This window comes from Notolepis coatsorum, assembly GCF_963971535.1.
Source record: "Notolepis coatsorum genome assembly, chromosome: 15".
In the NCBI taxonomy this organism is placed as follows: Eukaryota; Metazoa; Chordata; class Actinopteri; order Aulopiformes; family Paralepididae; genus Notolepis; species Notolepis coatsorum.
The window spans coordinates 12068248-12083910 of record NC_140179.1 but is presented as its reverse complement, the minus strand read 5'-3'; the positions used below and the strand labels follow the sequence as shown (position 1 = coordinate 12083910).

At 45.3% G+C, this 15663-nt stretch overlaps 1 protein-coding gene across 1 annotated transcript in view; it reads left to right on the top strand.

The window, feature by feature from the left end:
* Positions 1 to 314: 314 nt before the first annotated feature.
* The window catches only part of faxca (failed axon connections homolog, metaxin like GST domain containing a), a gene marked incomplete at its 3' end in the record, with an annotated part of 50623 nt that continues 35274 nt past the window's right edge, over positions 315 to 15663 (top strand). Inside the window, exon 1 of the mRNA XM_084330352.1 lies at positions 315 to 439. Within this exon, the coding sequence (XP_084186478.1) occupies positions 330 to 439 (110 nt within the window). The 5' untranslated portion in view covers positions 315 to 329. The remainder of the gene's footprint in view (positions 440 to 15663) is intronic.

Below are 15663 nucleotides of genomic sequence, written 5' to 3'. Positions count from 1 at the left end.
GCAGGAGGACGATGCTTCTCGCCGTTCGCTTCTCCCTCCTCCACACCTCATCACCGCCTCACCGGCGGTACCCATGAAGCCCCCCTTGATGAAGCCCAAACCGGCCAAAGCGAGGCGGAAAAAGGCCTGCACCGAGAGAGTCGAGAGAGAGAATGATGTACTGGCGCGTCGGGTTCGCCTGGACGCGGTCGTGTGCGGTTGATCTTGGCCGAAACCAGAGCTTCTCCGTCGGCCTGTGCGTCGGCCCCGACGAGCAGCTCATCTCGTTTTATGGGTACATCGTCGCCTACCCGCCTTTACTGCTGCAGGACTACGGCACCGCCGGGATCATGTCGGTGTTGGGGTCGGACTCGTCGTGGTGGAGGAAGACGCTGTATTTGACCGGCGGGGCTCTGCTCGCTGCCGCTGCATATCTCCTCCACGAGCTGCTCGCCATCAGGTACAGACAATAATAGTGATCAATTGCACGGTGCATCACTTTGCTCACAATCAATAATAATAATAAGGCCTGCTGTGTTTACATCGATCTGAAGCAGGAGCTGTTTTGGTCGTGCAGGGCTATTTTGCTCCTCTTTTTTTTCCATTGTGGGTTCGAGATATTATATGACTTTATTATTCTCAGGATGGGCGGGGGGGTGGGGGTGGGGGGGGGGGGGAGGAGGGGTGGGTGAGGGGCTTGGGAAGCTCCGCACGACCGGAATCGGTTGAGAATAAGGACCCGTGAGTGACTGTGGGTTATGATTATGTAACGACTGCCTGCCACCTCGAATGAGATTCCATGTTTATTAGTGTCAGTTTGAAAAACAAAATAGGTTAATAAACGAATCGAAGGCGGATGTTAGATTCAGCTGCAGGCCCCATCCTATATTCAGTATTATGAACACAAGGTTAAGGTATTTTTTCCCCGCTATGGTATGATTCTAATCGAATATCATCTATACGGTATTAGATATGACTAAATAATATACATGGTCGGGTCGTTATTTGAATGGATATGCGATGCCAAATAATGTCTTTGATTTGTCAATCAACATCTCAAGATGGTGTGCTCCATCCTTGTTTGCTTTATAATACCCCCCCCCCCCCCCCCATCAGCCAAAGATGTCTGTCTTCTTGCCTCGTCCATTTCTGCCGTATATATAAAAACACTGCGGTTGCGAATGAATGACCTTTACTAACCTCACGCGAGAGCGAGCAGAAGCCAGGCATGACAAATAAGCTATAGGGTAAAATCGCAGCTCATATATAGTATATACTATTCCAAAATAATCTTTCATGTGATTGAGTTAGGACATTGTTGTTCTTGGGGAAAGCATCTCGTGTTACATGCAGCAGCACCGGCCTTGCTATAGTCTGCTCATCAATGACATTCAGGTCCACTACACATCGATGCTAGTCAATTTTGTTTGTTTTAGGACGTTTGTATTTTATGCAATTGTTTATATTCATTAGTATTATAGTTTTAATGTCTTTATTGCCATTTGTGTTGCGATATATAGTGGCCTGCTTTGTATAGCTTTTTATTTATTTATTTATTTATCTAAGCGGTTGTTATTGTTGACAGTCTGACCCTGTAAAATATCGATTTGCACGTAATTACTTTATTATGTACTATGGATGCAATGTATCGGGATGCATTCATTCATAAATTGCTTTAAAAACGGCCTTTTCATAGTCTGCCGGCATTTCAGCACCACCGTGAACTGGACAGCGAACTGGACAGCGCCTTTGCTTTGAGCCGCTGATGCGATGTGTTTTCACGTTTCAGCACTTTTACAAAGTAAAGCACTTTACAGCTCCCTGCAAATCTGCATTATGCACACGTGAGCGCGTAGCCATTGGCGCTCTTGCAGGCCGTGTGATTGTACGGAAGTAGCTTTGTTATCTTTGACAGTGGCTATACTAATGCACAGTTACATTTCACAAGGGTATAACCATTGTTATGACATTGTGGTGTCCCCTTGGCTACATTGCCCTTGCTGGGAGGAGGAGGGGGGGGGGGGGGGGGGGGGGGGGATTTGCTCAAAGCTCCCATGGCACTGAACTGTCCAAGTGCTTTTCATGTGCACAAGAAGCATTCAATTGCATATTGGCCTAATAGTATCCGTTACATTCAATTATAAATTATGATTATTGAATTATACATTTTAAATGTACCATATCCTAGACTTTAAAGGAGTATGGTACTATGGTACTAATGTGCATTGATCATTTTAACAGGCAAGGCTATAATTAATTTGATTGTTTGTTAATGGGTAATATGTGGATTATTATTGTTGTAAAATCATTCTATTTGTGCTCTTTTGATCAGATATTGATATGTTTATCAGTGGGTTTTGCTCTAAGCAATCACAGCTATTCCATCAGCATAACTTACATTTTTATAGTCAACTTGATCTTTGAGAGCTTGTCTAAAACCTATATTGTGAAATAATTGTAATAATGCACAAGGCCTCCCCAATTCTTGCTATTTTATGGAAAGAGAGGACTATGATCAAATATTTCTTTCTTGAGGCAGTAAGATGGATGAGAGGTTGTTACTGAAGAGAAAACTCCAGGGACATGTCGACACCTGGGTCTCTCTCTCTCTCTCTCTCTCTCTCTCTCTCTCTCTCTCTCTCTCTCTCTCTCTCTCTCTCTCTCTCTCTCTCTCGTTCGCTCTTTCTCTCCCCCTTTCTCTCTATCTATCTCGCTCTCTCTCTCTGTCTCTCTCTCTTTCTATCTTTATCTCCCCCTTTCTCTCTCTCCCTCTCTCACCCCTCTCTCTCTCTCTCTCTCTCTCTCTCTCTCTCTCTCTCTCTCTCTCTCTCTCTCTCCCAAACACACATACAAACACACATACACACATACAAACAAACACATACAAACACACACACATACACACAAACACACATACAAACAAACACATACAAACACACACACATACACACAAACACACATACAAACAAACACATACAAACAAACACACGTACATACATACAAACAAACACACATACAAACACACATACAAACAAACACACACATGGCCGCCTAGTTATAGTTGAAAGTGGGGGTGCAAGTTATTTTCTTTATTATTATTATTATTATTATTATTATTATTATTATTATTATTATTATTATTATTATTATTATTATTATTATTATTATTATTATTATTATTATTATTATTATTATTATTATTGTTATTATTTTTTTACATTTAATGAACACCTGTATGTGCAATTTCCTGCAATATAGAGCCTTCAATCTTGACCAAAATAAAGCTGCTCTTTTCACTATAAAACTCAATTACTAATAATAACTTTCCCGATCCTCCCGAAGCACCTCCGTTCACATCCCCAGCAGCAGTAGCAACTTGTGAACGGACTAGCAACAACAACAACAACAACAACAACAACAACAACAACAACAACAACAATTCATTGACGCTATCAATAGCCCCAGTCAGCGCGGCGGCTGAATGTATGAATGAATGAAAACTTTATTTAACAGATTGCAGAATGGGTACAATACAGTACGGCTCAATACACACAATTGTTAAGGGGATGCAGACCAGAGAAAGACGTTTGTCTTGTTTACATCAGGGTCCCCCGGCCTCACCTAGGGTGACCAGATCCCAATAAACCAAATGTCGGACAAAGGGTATGTTTGTGAGGGACAATGTGGGACCCCCCCCCCCCCCCCCCCACCCCCCAGTGCAGCCCCCTCCCCTTTTTTTGGTGGACTGTCCCTGTCGCATCTATGTTTTTACCAACGCGTTCGTGTTTCCGGGTTCCCGTTTTGCGCTCTGATTGGCCACTGACCTACGCTAGTACGCCCCCCTCCTAGCTGCTAGGTTGAAGGGACTTAGCTTGGCTGGGAGGCTGGTGGTGGTGGGAGAGGGAGGAGGCGTGGGGTAGGCTGTCATCTTTCAAATATATTTCCGCCATGATAATAATAATAATAATAATAATAATAATAATAATAATAATAATAATAATAATAATAATAATAATAATAATAATGAGCGCAGAGCTCGGTCTGTGTCCTCAGCGCTTGAAGCCTTGAAGCGCTGAGGACACAGACCGAGCTCTGCGCTCATTATTATTATTATTATTATTATTATTATTATTATTATTATTATTATTATTATTATTATTATTATTATTATTATTATTATTATTATTATTATTATTATTATTATTATTATTATTATTATTATTATTATCATCATCATGGCGGAGAGAACAAAACAAAGACAACGCACGTTGCCACAAGTGCAATAAAACATTTGCAAGTATGGGTGGCAATACAAGCAATTTGTCAAAACATCTGTTGTCAAAACATAACATTAGTCTCCAGAAATGCGCCGTTGGGACTTGTTGTCATGTCGCCTGGATGCCCAGGGCCCTATTCCCCGTACCTGGTTCAACTAAGTCGATCAAGAGTCCCATTATCCAGATTCAGTTAACCCGATGTTTGAAGCCGGGATTTTCCTGTTCCTGGAACGCTGATTCAGTCTCGTTAACTCGAGCCAGACTTGAGACTCTGGATAAGTCCGCTTCAGTTGAAAAGACAGCAGGTGTAGATTGCAGAAATCCTGATCTTCTAACGGCATTGATTGATTGATTGTTTTACAGATTGCAGGCGGCTCAATAGCCTTGCCGACAAGTTAAATGCATAATCTATAGGCTAATTTTAAATCCCTCATTACCCCAATCAATCAGATTATATTTCTTTAAACGTTCCTGCTGGCAGTAGGTTTATGCATTGAATAATCAAATGAGATCTTGCTAGCGAAAATAATTAGTTCAACTGTTTCAGAATAAGGATACGGCTCTCTTATCCATTGATTGATGTATGGTGGATTTTTATTTATCTGTACTGCGGTGTGGCGGTTTGTCCTTTTGACTTTCACGCAGACGACCGGGGTTCGAATCCTAGTCTTTTCCTTCTTTTTGCAATGTAGGAATAATTCAATTAGGTGCACGTTGAGAGCTATATAAAGAATGACATCCTCAATGCATGTAGATTTATAATATTTTAACTTAAAACTAGGCTACTTTTGCGTATAATCATTAATATTATATTCCAAAAAAATTATATTGGAAAGGCGGGGTTTCGAACACCGGTCGCCCGGTTGCCAGGATTCAGCACTAGCCGCTGCGCCACTGTGCCAGACTTGATATACTCATTGTTTATGCATTAATGGACGAGAGACCCGTGTTTAGAATATTTTTCTTACCAAAAAATGAAGTTTTATCTCTTTATTCTCAAATGCATTAATGTGACGTCAACGGCTCATTCAATTTCTCAAACCCGTCAAACAGCGCATCTCATCAGACATTTTAATCCCAGTTACAATATCACACAAAAACCACAATCCCCGCATAGACACTTCAATTTTATGCTTGAATGAAACACAATCCGGCGCTCCGTTAAGCAAATCTACAGCGGAGATTAATATATGAAACTAATCAGAGCCAAACGGCCGATAGGTTTCATTCATTAAAAATATCCCCGCGGGATTCACATTTGCAATGAGCCGTTATTAAAATAACCACATGCAGCGTGTATCGCGACTCCGAGCGCCGTATATGACGTGCATTATTTTATTTAGGACAAAGTAAATCTATAGGCTCAATATGATTTATTATCAGCATTTAGTTCTATTATTATACATTTCAAAAGCCCCCTCTAGGTAAACGAAGCACAGAAACGTAATTCAGAATGGTATAAATGGGATCTCTAGACTGTGAGAATCATTTCAGGAAACGAGCTGTCACTCCTTTGCGGGGGCGTGGCCAAGGTTCATCCGGCTAACTGAACTTAACCCTGCTCCCGACCAGGCTCAAACTTTTTGATCTGTCATGGTGATTTGGACAATCGCGCGTCGGGGAACAGAAAGGTCCGGCTTAAGTCAGGCTTGACCGAAAGTTATCCGGCTAACTCAGTTATCCAGGTACGGGGAACGGGGCCCAGGAAGGATGCGGTGTCACTCGCGGTCAGATACTAGTAACGTTACGCGACGCATAGAGGTTCTTTCACATTGGCTGGGGGGGGGGGGGGGGGGGGGGGGGGGGGCGTTAGCGCGGATGACAACCAATCATGCGGGACATGGTCTCAATATGCGTGACGCGTGAAAGGAGACAGGAATGCTGTACAATCACGCGCAATGCGTGACGTCTGGTCACCCTAGCCTCACCATACGAGAAATATTCAGTTTCAATCTGTTTGCGCATTTAGTATACAGTCACAGTGTTCGACTTACGTAATGATCCATTTTGATGTAAAACGCCGAAGAATAATCCTCACAAAGTCACAATGTTATCCAATATCCAGCCTGAAACTTTTCTTCATTGAAACGCCAAACGAGGCATTCGAAAAAGCCGCCTCCCCTTTTCCAACATGTCGTATACGTCATGCCGAGGGACCGTGGGGCACTGGATCAAACCATTAAATGTGGGGGGTCACACAATATTTGGAAACTTAAAAACTTGCTATTAAGTGTCATTGCGTATTATTAATTTGATTGAAATTACGTAGTTATGGTTAGATTTATATATTCATATGATCAAAAAGTGGAGGAGCAAAAGCACAAGTTTGCCCCCCCAAGCTCAATAGTGGTGGGGCACCTGCTTCGACTGCTCCATTATGTAGGCGTCTATGAACACACATACAAACACACATACAAACAAACACACATACAAACAAACACACATACAAACACACATACAAACAAACACATACAAACAAACACACGTACATACATACAAACACACATAGGCGCCCACTTAACGGAGCAGACGATGCACGGACTCCAGGACTATTGAACTTGGGGGAGCAAGCTTGTCTCTTTGCTCCCTCACTTTTTGATCATATCATATGATATAAATATCCCCCCCAATATATAAATCTTATCGAACCAAACTACGTAATTTCAATCAAATTAATAATACGCAATGACACTTAATAGCAAGTTTTTAAGTTTCCAAAGATTGTGTGACCCCCCACTTTAATGGTTTGATCCAGTGCCCACGGGCCACGGTTCGTCGGCATGACGTATACGACATGTTGGGGGAGGCGGCTTTTTCGAAAGCCCTTGATTGAAAAATTCAGGCTGGATATTGGATAACATTGTGACTCGTGGGGCGGCTAGGTGGTGTAGTGGGCAAGGCACTCGCCACCAGTGTGGAGACGCTAGGATTCGCGTGTTCGAATCCAGCTCTCCACATTGTTTTCAGTTTAGCTGGTTGTCCGCAGTAATACACATTGGCCGTATTACGGGGAGGGAAAACTGAAGGGTGGGGATCGAACGTTGTGAACAAGCGACTCCTACAAGTCGGTTGGTGCGCCTGCGCAGTAGAATCAGGAAGTGTCGGGGGCAGCGTGAGCCTCCCACGCGTTACTCCTCGCCACTGAGAGATCGAGCTGCGCAGGTGAAAAGATGCGACTGCTGTTACCTCAAGTACCGGAGGGGACTTGTGCTATGTATGACTTAGTCCACATTGCAGCCGGCTTGTGGGAGGCAAGAAACAGCGTTCGTGACAGGGGAGGGTTGAATTGGATGATACGAAATTGGGATGGGAGAAAAATATAGAAAATGGGAGAAAAAGTGGATCAAAAAAAAAACATTGTGACTCGTGAGGATTATTCTTCGGCGTTTACATCAAAATGGAGCAAATCATCACGTAAGTCGAACACTGTGACTGTATACTAAATGCGCAAACAGATTGAAACTGAATATTTCTCGTATGGTGAGCCTCGGCGCTACACCCAGTGCACCGAGTGAATCCAGAGATACAGGATGGTGCGCATGCGCTGTGATCACCCAACGGCGGAAATAATGCCGCTTTGAGCAGTTTATAAAAAAAATATTAAAAATATTTATTAGCAACGCCGAGCTTTCAAACCATCCCGTATCTCTGTGCGAACCCCTCGTGCAACTGTGAGCACCTTTGTAATGTCTCTGTGATACTTGTATAACGAACGGTTCGGCCAGAACCAGTCCTTCATGGTAAATCTAGGTTGGTTTCCCATTGAGGAGCAAGTGACTGTGGATTCACTCGGTGCAGCACAGTCACGAAAGGGGACCCTGATGTAAACAAGACAAACGTCTTTCTCTGGTCTGCATCCCCTTAACAATTGTGTGTATTGAGCCGTACTCTATTGTACCCATTCTGCAATCTGTTAAATAAAGTTTTCATTCATTCAGCCGCCGCGCTCACTGGGGCTATTGATAGCGTCAATTAGTTGTTGTTGTTGTTGGTGCTGCGGATGTGGGCTGGAGGGGCTTTGGGAGGATGGGAAAGTTATTATTATTATTATTATAATAGTAATTGGCTATCATACGTGCCTAGCTAGCGTTAGCTAAAAGAGCCCTCGCAGTGAAGTTATTATTATTATAGCTATCATACTGCAATATAAACTGAGTTTTATAGTGAAAAGAGCAGCTTTATTTTGGTCAAGATTGAAGGCTCTATATTGCAGGAAATTGCACATACAGGTGTTCATTAAATGTAAAAAAATCTGCCGTGGAGGGGGTCGTGCCGGACCCCCTCCAAACCACCCCTTGCAAAAAAATAAATAAAAAGAAAATGTAAAAAAAAAAAAAAAAACTTGCACCCCCACTTTCAACTATAACTAGGCGCCATGCAAACACACATACAAACACACATACATACAAACAAACACACATATACACACATACAAACAAACACACATACAGTACACACATACAAACACACACACATACGGGAGCTCCAGTAGCTCACCGTGTACCTCGAGCGCTATTTCGGCGCCGGGGACAACCGTGCTCGTCACGGATCTGGGGTTTAGCGAGTTCGATTCCCGGACTGCAGCCGTGCCTTTCTCAGAGTGTCTTCCCCCCACCTGTACCCCCATTCAACCTGTTTCTGTCTGTCGGTCATTCTTGACCAGAGAAAATGCGATAAACGCAAAAAAGAGCCGGCGGGATGGCCAAAGTTAAAAAAATAAAAACACACACACATACACACATACAAACAAACACACATACACACATACAAACAAACAAACACACATACAAACAAACACATATACACACAAGTTATCTTTCTCTCTCCTCTCTCTCTCTCTCTCTCTCTCTCTCTCTCTCTCTCTCTGGGCACATCTGGGCCTTGCTTCTCCATTCATTAGAATATAATCTCATTCTATGAAGTCTGGTCTCGACAATGTCCGATCAGATCAAGAAAAGAGGGCGTGGTTTGAGATAGAACCATTTCCCTCAGACAGTACGCCTAAGATGGCTCCCATAGAATTGTGATCATGTTGTCACGGAAGTTGTAACAGTCACAAATGTGCCTACTATATGTTTGTGTTATCATTTAGTTGCCATGCCATGTTTTGGTGGGACTTACCTTCGTATAGAAGGGCCCGCGACTAGTTGGACGCGCATCCCGCACGCCACCAGGGAACGGTCGTGAAGCAAAAAAAACCTTCACAGCCCCCAACATCGCGGGGTCGGGGTAAAAAAACCAACCCCATGGCAAGGACGTAGCAGCGGGGCGTGGAGGAGGCCCCAGCCCCAGGCCACATCCCGGGGGCTAGGACCCCCTGAAAAAGGGGCACTTCTCCCCCTGGCACGCCGCTCCGAAGCGCTCCCAAGGAGGCTTCCCCCCCCACAATGTCGTGGGGCCAGCTGGCACACCGGGGAAACAACCCTCCAAGGAGGTTGATCCCTCAATCAGATATTGATATGTTTATCAGTGGGTTTTGCTCTAAGCAATCACCGCTCCAAGTGTATTATCAAGGACCAGTCTCACCCAGCACATCACCTCTTTCAGCTCCTTCCCTCAGGGAGGAGATACCGGTCCATATACATGCGAAGAGTTCAAGACTTATGAACAGCTTTTTCCCCCAAGCAGTCCGACTGTTAAACTCGCATTGACTGTCCCCTCACGTGCACCATGCACTTACCTGGACTTGATAACCACTGTTACCGCTCATCATGCACTTTATTATTTAAAATATTCTGTTATATGTACAGTGTTATGTGTTTCATGTATGTATATATTGTACTACGGTCTGTGGGAGCTCCCCTGAAATTCCATTGTATACTTGTGTGCAATGACAATTAAAAGTCTATTATATTCTAACGTGGCTCACGCCGGAGGTTCCAGACCACGCAATTCAACCAGCCGATCACTTCTTTATCCATCGCAAGGATCGGACAGCAGAGTCTGGTAAACAACGTGGAGGAGGTATTGCCTTCATGTTTAACAAAAATTGGAGCGATCCAACTAACGTGAAGGAATTATCCAACCACTGCTGCCCAGACCTGGAGTATATAACCATCAAGTGCCGTCCTTTCTTCCTCCCGAGGGAGTTAACGGCGATCATCCTGATCGGAGTGTATATTCCACCGCAAGCCAGCAACAACGCCGCGCTCTCCAGACTCCACGACGAGGTAAATAGAATACAAGCGACGAACGTTAACGCCGCCATTTTGGTGCTGGGAGATTTCAATAGCGCCAATCTGAGAAAGGTATTACCTGACTTCTATCAGCATGTGACTTGCAACACCAGAGGCGGTAACATCCTAGATCACTGTTACACGCAATTTAAAGGTGGCTACAAGGCTCATTCTGATAGTGGCTTTGGTAAATCAGATCACGCGTCAATCTTTCTTTCACCAAAGTACAAACAGAGAATAAAAAGTACTCCTGTAGTCTCGCGAGAGTAGCAGAAATGGGATTTGACGTCAGAGGAGACGCTCCGGTCTGTGTTTCACTGCACAGACTGGAATGTGTTCCGCGACACAGATAACATTAATGTCTACACGGAGACAGTGCTGGACTATGTTTGTACTAGGGTGGAAGAAACAATCCCCACTACCAAAATGAGAGTTTACCCAAATCAAAAACCCTGGGTAGACAAATCCGTCCGTGAAGCTCTGAGAGAGCGCACCAAAGCATACAACGACGGCCTAGTGGCAGGCAACATGAATGACCACAAGGTGGCGCGATACAACGTAAGGAGGACAGTGTCAGAGGCCAAACGGCGCTACAGGGATAAAATTGAACTCCAGTTTGAACAAGCTGACTCTAGAGCTATGTGGCAGGGGCTCAAAACGATGACAGACTACAAAGGCGCCTCCCTCAAACTGAACAGTGACATCTCCTTAGCAAATGACCTCAATACCTTCTATGCGAGGTTTGATGCTGGTAATAACAACACCAGCTCACAAGCCACGGCAATGGGGGGGGGGGGGGTCGGCTGCTGATGGAGGCGCAGTGTTCAGGGTAACAGAGCATGAGGTGAGGCGGACCTTTAAAAAAGTGAATATCAGGAAGGCAGCAGGTCCGGACGGCATCCCTGGCCGCGTCCTAAAAGTCTGTGCCGACCAACTGGCCCCAGTATTCACTGACATATTTAACCTGTCCTTAGAACAGGCTGTCATCCCCACCTGCCTGAAGAAGTCCACTATTATCCCTGTACCCAAAAAATCCAAGCCTGCTTGCCTCAACGACTACCGCCCTGTAGCTCTCACCTCCATAGCCATGAAGTGCTTTGAGAAGCTAGTAAAGGGCTACATCTGCTCCTCCCTCCCCATCAACATGGACCCCCTGCAATTTGCATACCGCCCCAACAGGTCCACGGAGGACGCCATAGCCCATGTGCTGCACACAGCAGCATCACACCTGGACAAGAGGCAGGGGAACTATGTGAGAATGCTATTCATCGACTACAGCTCGGCATTCAATACCATAGTCCCCTCCATACTCATAGCCAAGCTCAGGGACCTGGGCTTGAACTATGACCTCTGCCAGTGGGTCTTGGACTTCCTGACTGGCAGACCCCAGGTGGTGAGAGCAGGCAACTGCACCTCCTCATCCATCACCCTCAACATAGGGGCCCCCCAGGGCTGTGTTCTGAGTCCCCTCCTCTACTCCCTGTACACACACGACTGTGTGGCTCAGCGGAGTAGCAATACAATCATCAAATTTGCTGACGACACAGTGGTGGTGGGCCTGATCTCTGCCAACGACGAGAGGGCCTACCTGGAAGAGGTCAAGGTCCTGGCGGGATGGTGCCAGGAAAACAGCCTCTCCCTGAACGTCAGCAAAACAAAGGAGATGATTGTGGACTTCAGGAGGTCGGGGGTCAACGACTACAGCCCCCTCAGCATCGACGGGGCACCGGTTGAGAGAGTCAACAGCTTTAAGTACCTCGGAGCCTACATATCCGAGGACTTGACATGGACCACACACATTGACAGTGTTGTGAAGAAGGCACGACAACGCCTCTACTTCCTCAGGCGCCTAAGGAAGTTCCAAGTCAGTCAGAAGATCCTTAAGAACTTCTACTCATGTACAATAGAGAGCATCTTGACCGGCAACATCACCTCCTGGTTTGGGAATAGCACTGCACAAGACCGAAGCAGACTACAAAGAGTGACACGTTCAGCCGAACGCACAATTGGAGGGGGGCTCCCCACCCTCCAGAACATTTACAACAAGCGTTGCAAGGGCAAGGCTAAGAGAATCATTAAAGACTCCAGTCACCCGAACAACTGCCTCTTTGAACTGCTGCGGTCAGGCAAGCGATACCGGAGTCTCAAGGCGAGCACAGAAAGACTCAGAAGAAGCTTCTATCCCCAGGCCATCAGGCTGCTAAACGAACAATGAATGAACACTACACAACAACAACCACCAAACGCACATAGCACACACATCCACACGCACACACTCACTTAAACAAACACACTGTAGCACCCACTCCACACACTTTATAGCACACACCCACTTTAAACAAACACACTGTAGCACCCACTCCCCACACTTTATATTTATTGATGAAGGATTGCACTACAACTCGTACACCTTACTCGTACACCTTACTGTAAATTGTACCTAAATTGTACCTCATCCCATTTCTGCTTTGCACTAGATAGTACTGTACATTAGTACACTGCATAGTATTGTATATTATATGGTAACTCAGAACATTGTACATATGTCTATACCGAACACTGTGACCTCATTTTCTTCTTCTAAATTACATGCTATACTATGTTATTTGATACTATCTTGTCTAGCACAGTCTCTGGAGCGTAACAGTAAGAAGCATTTTGTATGAAAGTATTCTGTACTTCTGTATGACAACTATTAAAGAAACTTGAAAACTTGAAACTTGAAACTTGAAACTATTCCATCAGCATAACTTACATTTTTATAGTCAACTTGATCTTTGAGAGCTTGTCTAAAACCTATATTGTGAAATAATTGTAATAATGCACAAGGCCTCCCCAATTCTTGCTATTTATGGAAAGAGAGGACTATGATCAAATATGTTTCTTTCTTGAGGCAGTAAGATGGATGAGAGGTTGTTACTGAAGAGAAAACTCCAGGGACATGTAGACACCTGGGTCTCTCTCTCTCTCTCTCTCTCTCTCTCTCTCTCTCTCTCTCTCTCTCTCTCTCTCTCTCTCTCTCTCTCTCTCTCTATCTCTCTCTCTCTCTCTCTGTCTCTCTCTTTCTATCTTTATCTCCCCCTTTCTCTCTCTCCCTCTCTCACCCCTCTCTCTCTCTCTCTCTCCCAAACACACATACAAACAAACACACATACACACATACAAACAAACACATACAAACAAACACACATACATACATACATACATACATACACACAAACACACATACAAACAAACACACATTACAAACAAACACACATACACACATACAAACAAACACACATACACACATACAAACAAACACACACACATACAAACAAACACACATACAAACAAACACACATACACACATACAAACAAACACACATACAGTGCACACATACAAACAAACACACATACACACATACAAACAAACACACATACAAACAAACATACACACATACAAACAAACACACATCGTCGTCGCTGTTTGCGTAAGGAGCCGCTGATTCTTCACCTATGTTGGCGGGTTAAAACTGGGCCCGGGTTCTGATGGATGTCTCCCGACAGGAGCAAATATAATAGAATCATTGATTTTCTATCACACTTGCCTGTCGGGGGTAATTTCTTGCGATCCGGATTCGCTGTTAACTCTCTGTGTACTGCCGCCATTCCAATCGCTGGATGTTTACGCTCAGAGCCCTACAACAAGTAACAGTCACAATGGGACTGCGCATTCGCTACTTTTGCGCATTTTTTTGCGCATTCGCTACTTTCCACTTCTGTCTGGAGTTGTTTCAGTGGTGAATTAATGTACAAGTCCATAGACCACAGGAGGGAGTGTAAAAAATACAAAGTGAGCATTATTGTGTATGTGTGAACAGTGCTTTAGTGAGCATGGTGACACAGATTATATGATTTCGGGCACATGTGGTCAGCACCCTGTCCCACAGTAAGAAGGTCCTGACCCGACTTTTGGTTTCCGCTTCGGTTACTCCAGTTTTCCCACATCAGTTTTTTCCCCACACCAAAACACATGCATGCTAGGTACCAAGGTAACCAAGGTACTGGCATTACAACTGGAAATGGTCTGCAGGAGCCTGTCTGTGTCTGCCCACTGAACCTGTCTGTCTGTCTGTCTGCCCACTGAACCTGTCTGTCTGTCTGCCCACTGAACCTGTCTGCTGCCCACTGAACCTGTCTGTCTGTCTGTCTGCCCACTGAACCTGTCTGTCTGTCTGCCCACTGAACCTGTCTGCTGCCCACTGAACCTGTCTGTCTGTCTGTCTGCCCACTGAACCTGTCTGCTGCCCACTGAACCTGTATGTCTGTCTGCCCACTGAACCTGTCTGTCTGCCCACTGAACCTGTCTGTCTGTCTGTCTGCCCACTGAACCTGTCTGTATGCCCACTGAACCTGTCTGTCTGTCTGTCTGCCCACTGAACCTGTCTGCTGCCCACTGAACCTGTCTGTCTGTCTGCCCACTGAACCTGTCTGTCTGTCTGTCTGCCCACTGTACATGTCTGTCTGCCCACTGAACCTGTCTGTGTCTGCCCACTGAACCTGTCTGTCTGCCCACTGAACCTGTCTGTGTCTGCCCACTGAACCTGTCTGTGTCTGCCCACTGAACCTGTCTGTGTCTGCCCACTGAACCTGTCTGTCTGCCCACTGAACCTGTCTGTCTGTCTGCCCACTGAACCTGTCTGCTGCCCACTGAACCTGTCTGTCTGTCTGCCCACTGAACCTGTCTGTCTGCCCACTGAACCTGTCTGTCTGTCTGCCCACTGAACCTGTCTGTCTGCCCACTGAACCTGTCTGTCTGCCCACTGAACCTGTCTGTCTGCTGCCCACTGAACCTGTCTGTCTGTCTGCCCACTGAACCTGTCTGTCTGTCTGCCCACTGTACATGTCTGTCTGCCCACTGAACCTGTCTGTGTCTGCCCACTGAACCTGTCTGTCTGCCCACTGAACCTGTCTGTGTCTGCCCACTGAACCTGTCTGTGTCTGCCCACTGAACCTGTCTGTCTGCCCACTGAACCTGTCTGTCTGTCTGCCCACTGAACCTGTCTGTCTGTCTGCCCACTGAACCTGTATGTGGCTGCCCACTGAACCTGTCTGTCTGCCCACTGAACCTGTCTGTCTGCCCACTGAACCTGTCTGTGTCTGCCCACTGAACCTGTCTGTGTCTGCCCACTGAACCTGTCTGTCTGCCCACTGAACCTGTCTGTCTGTCTGCCCACTGAACCTGTCTG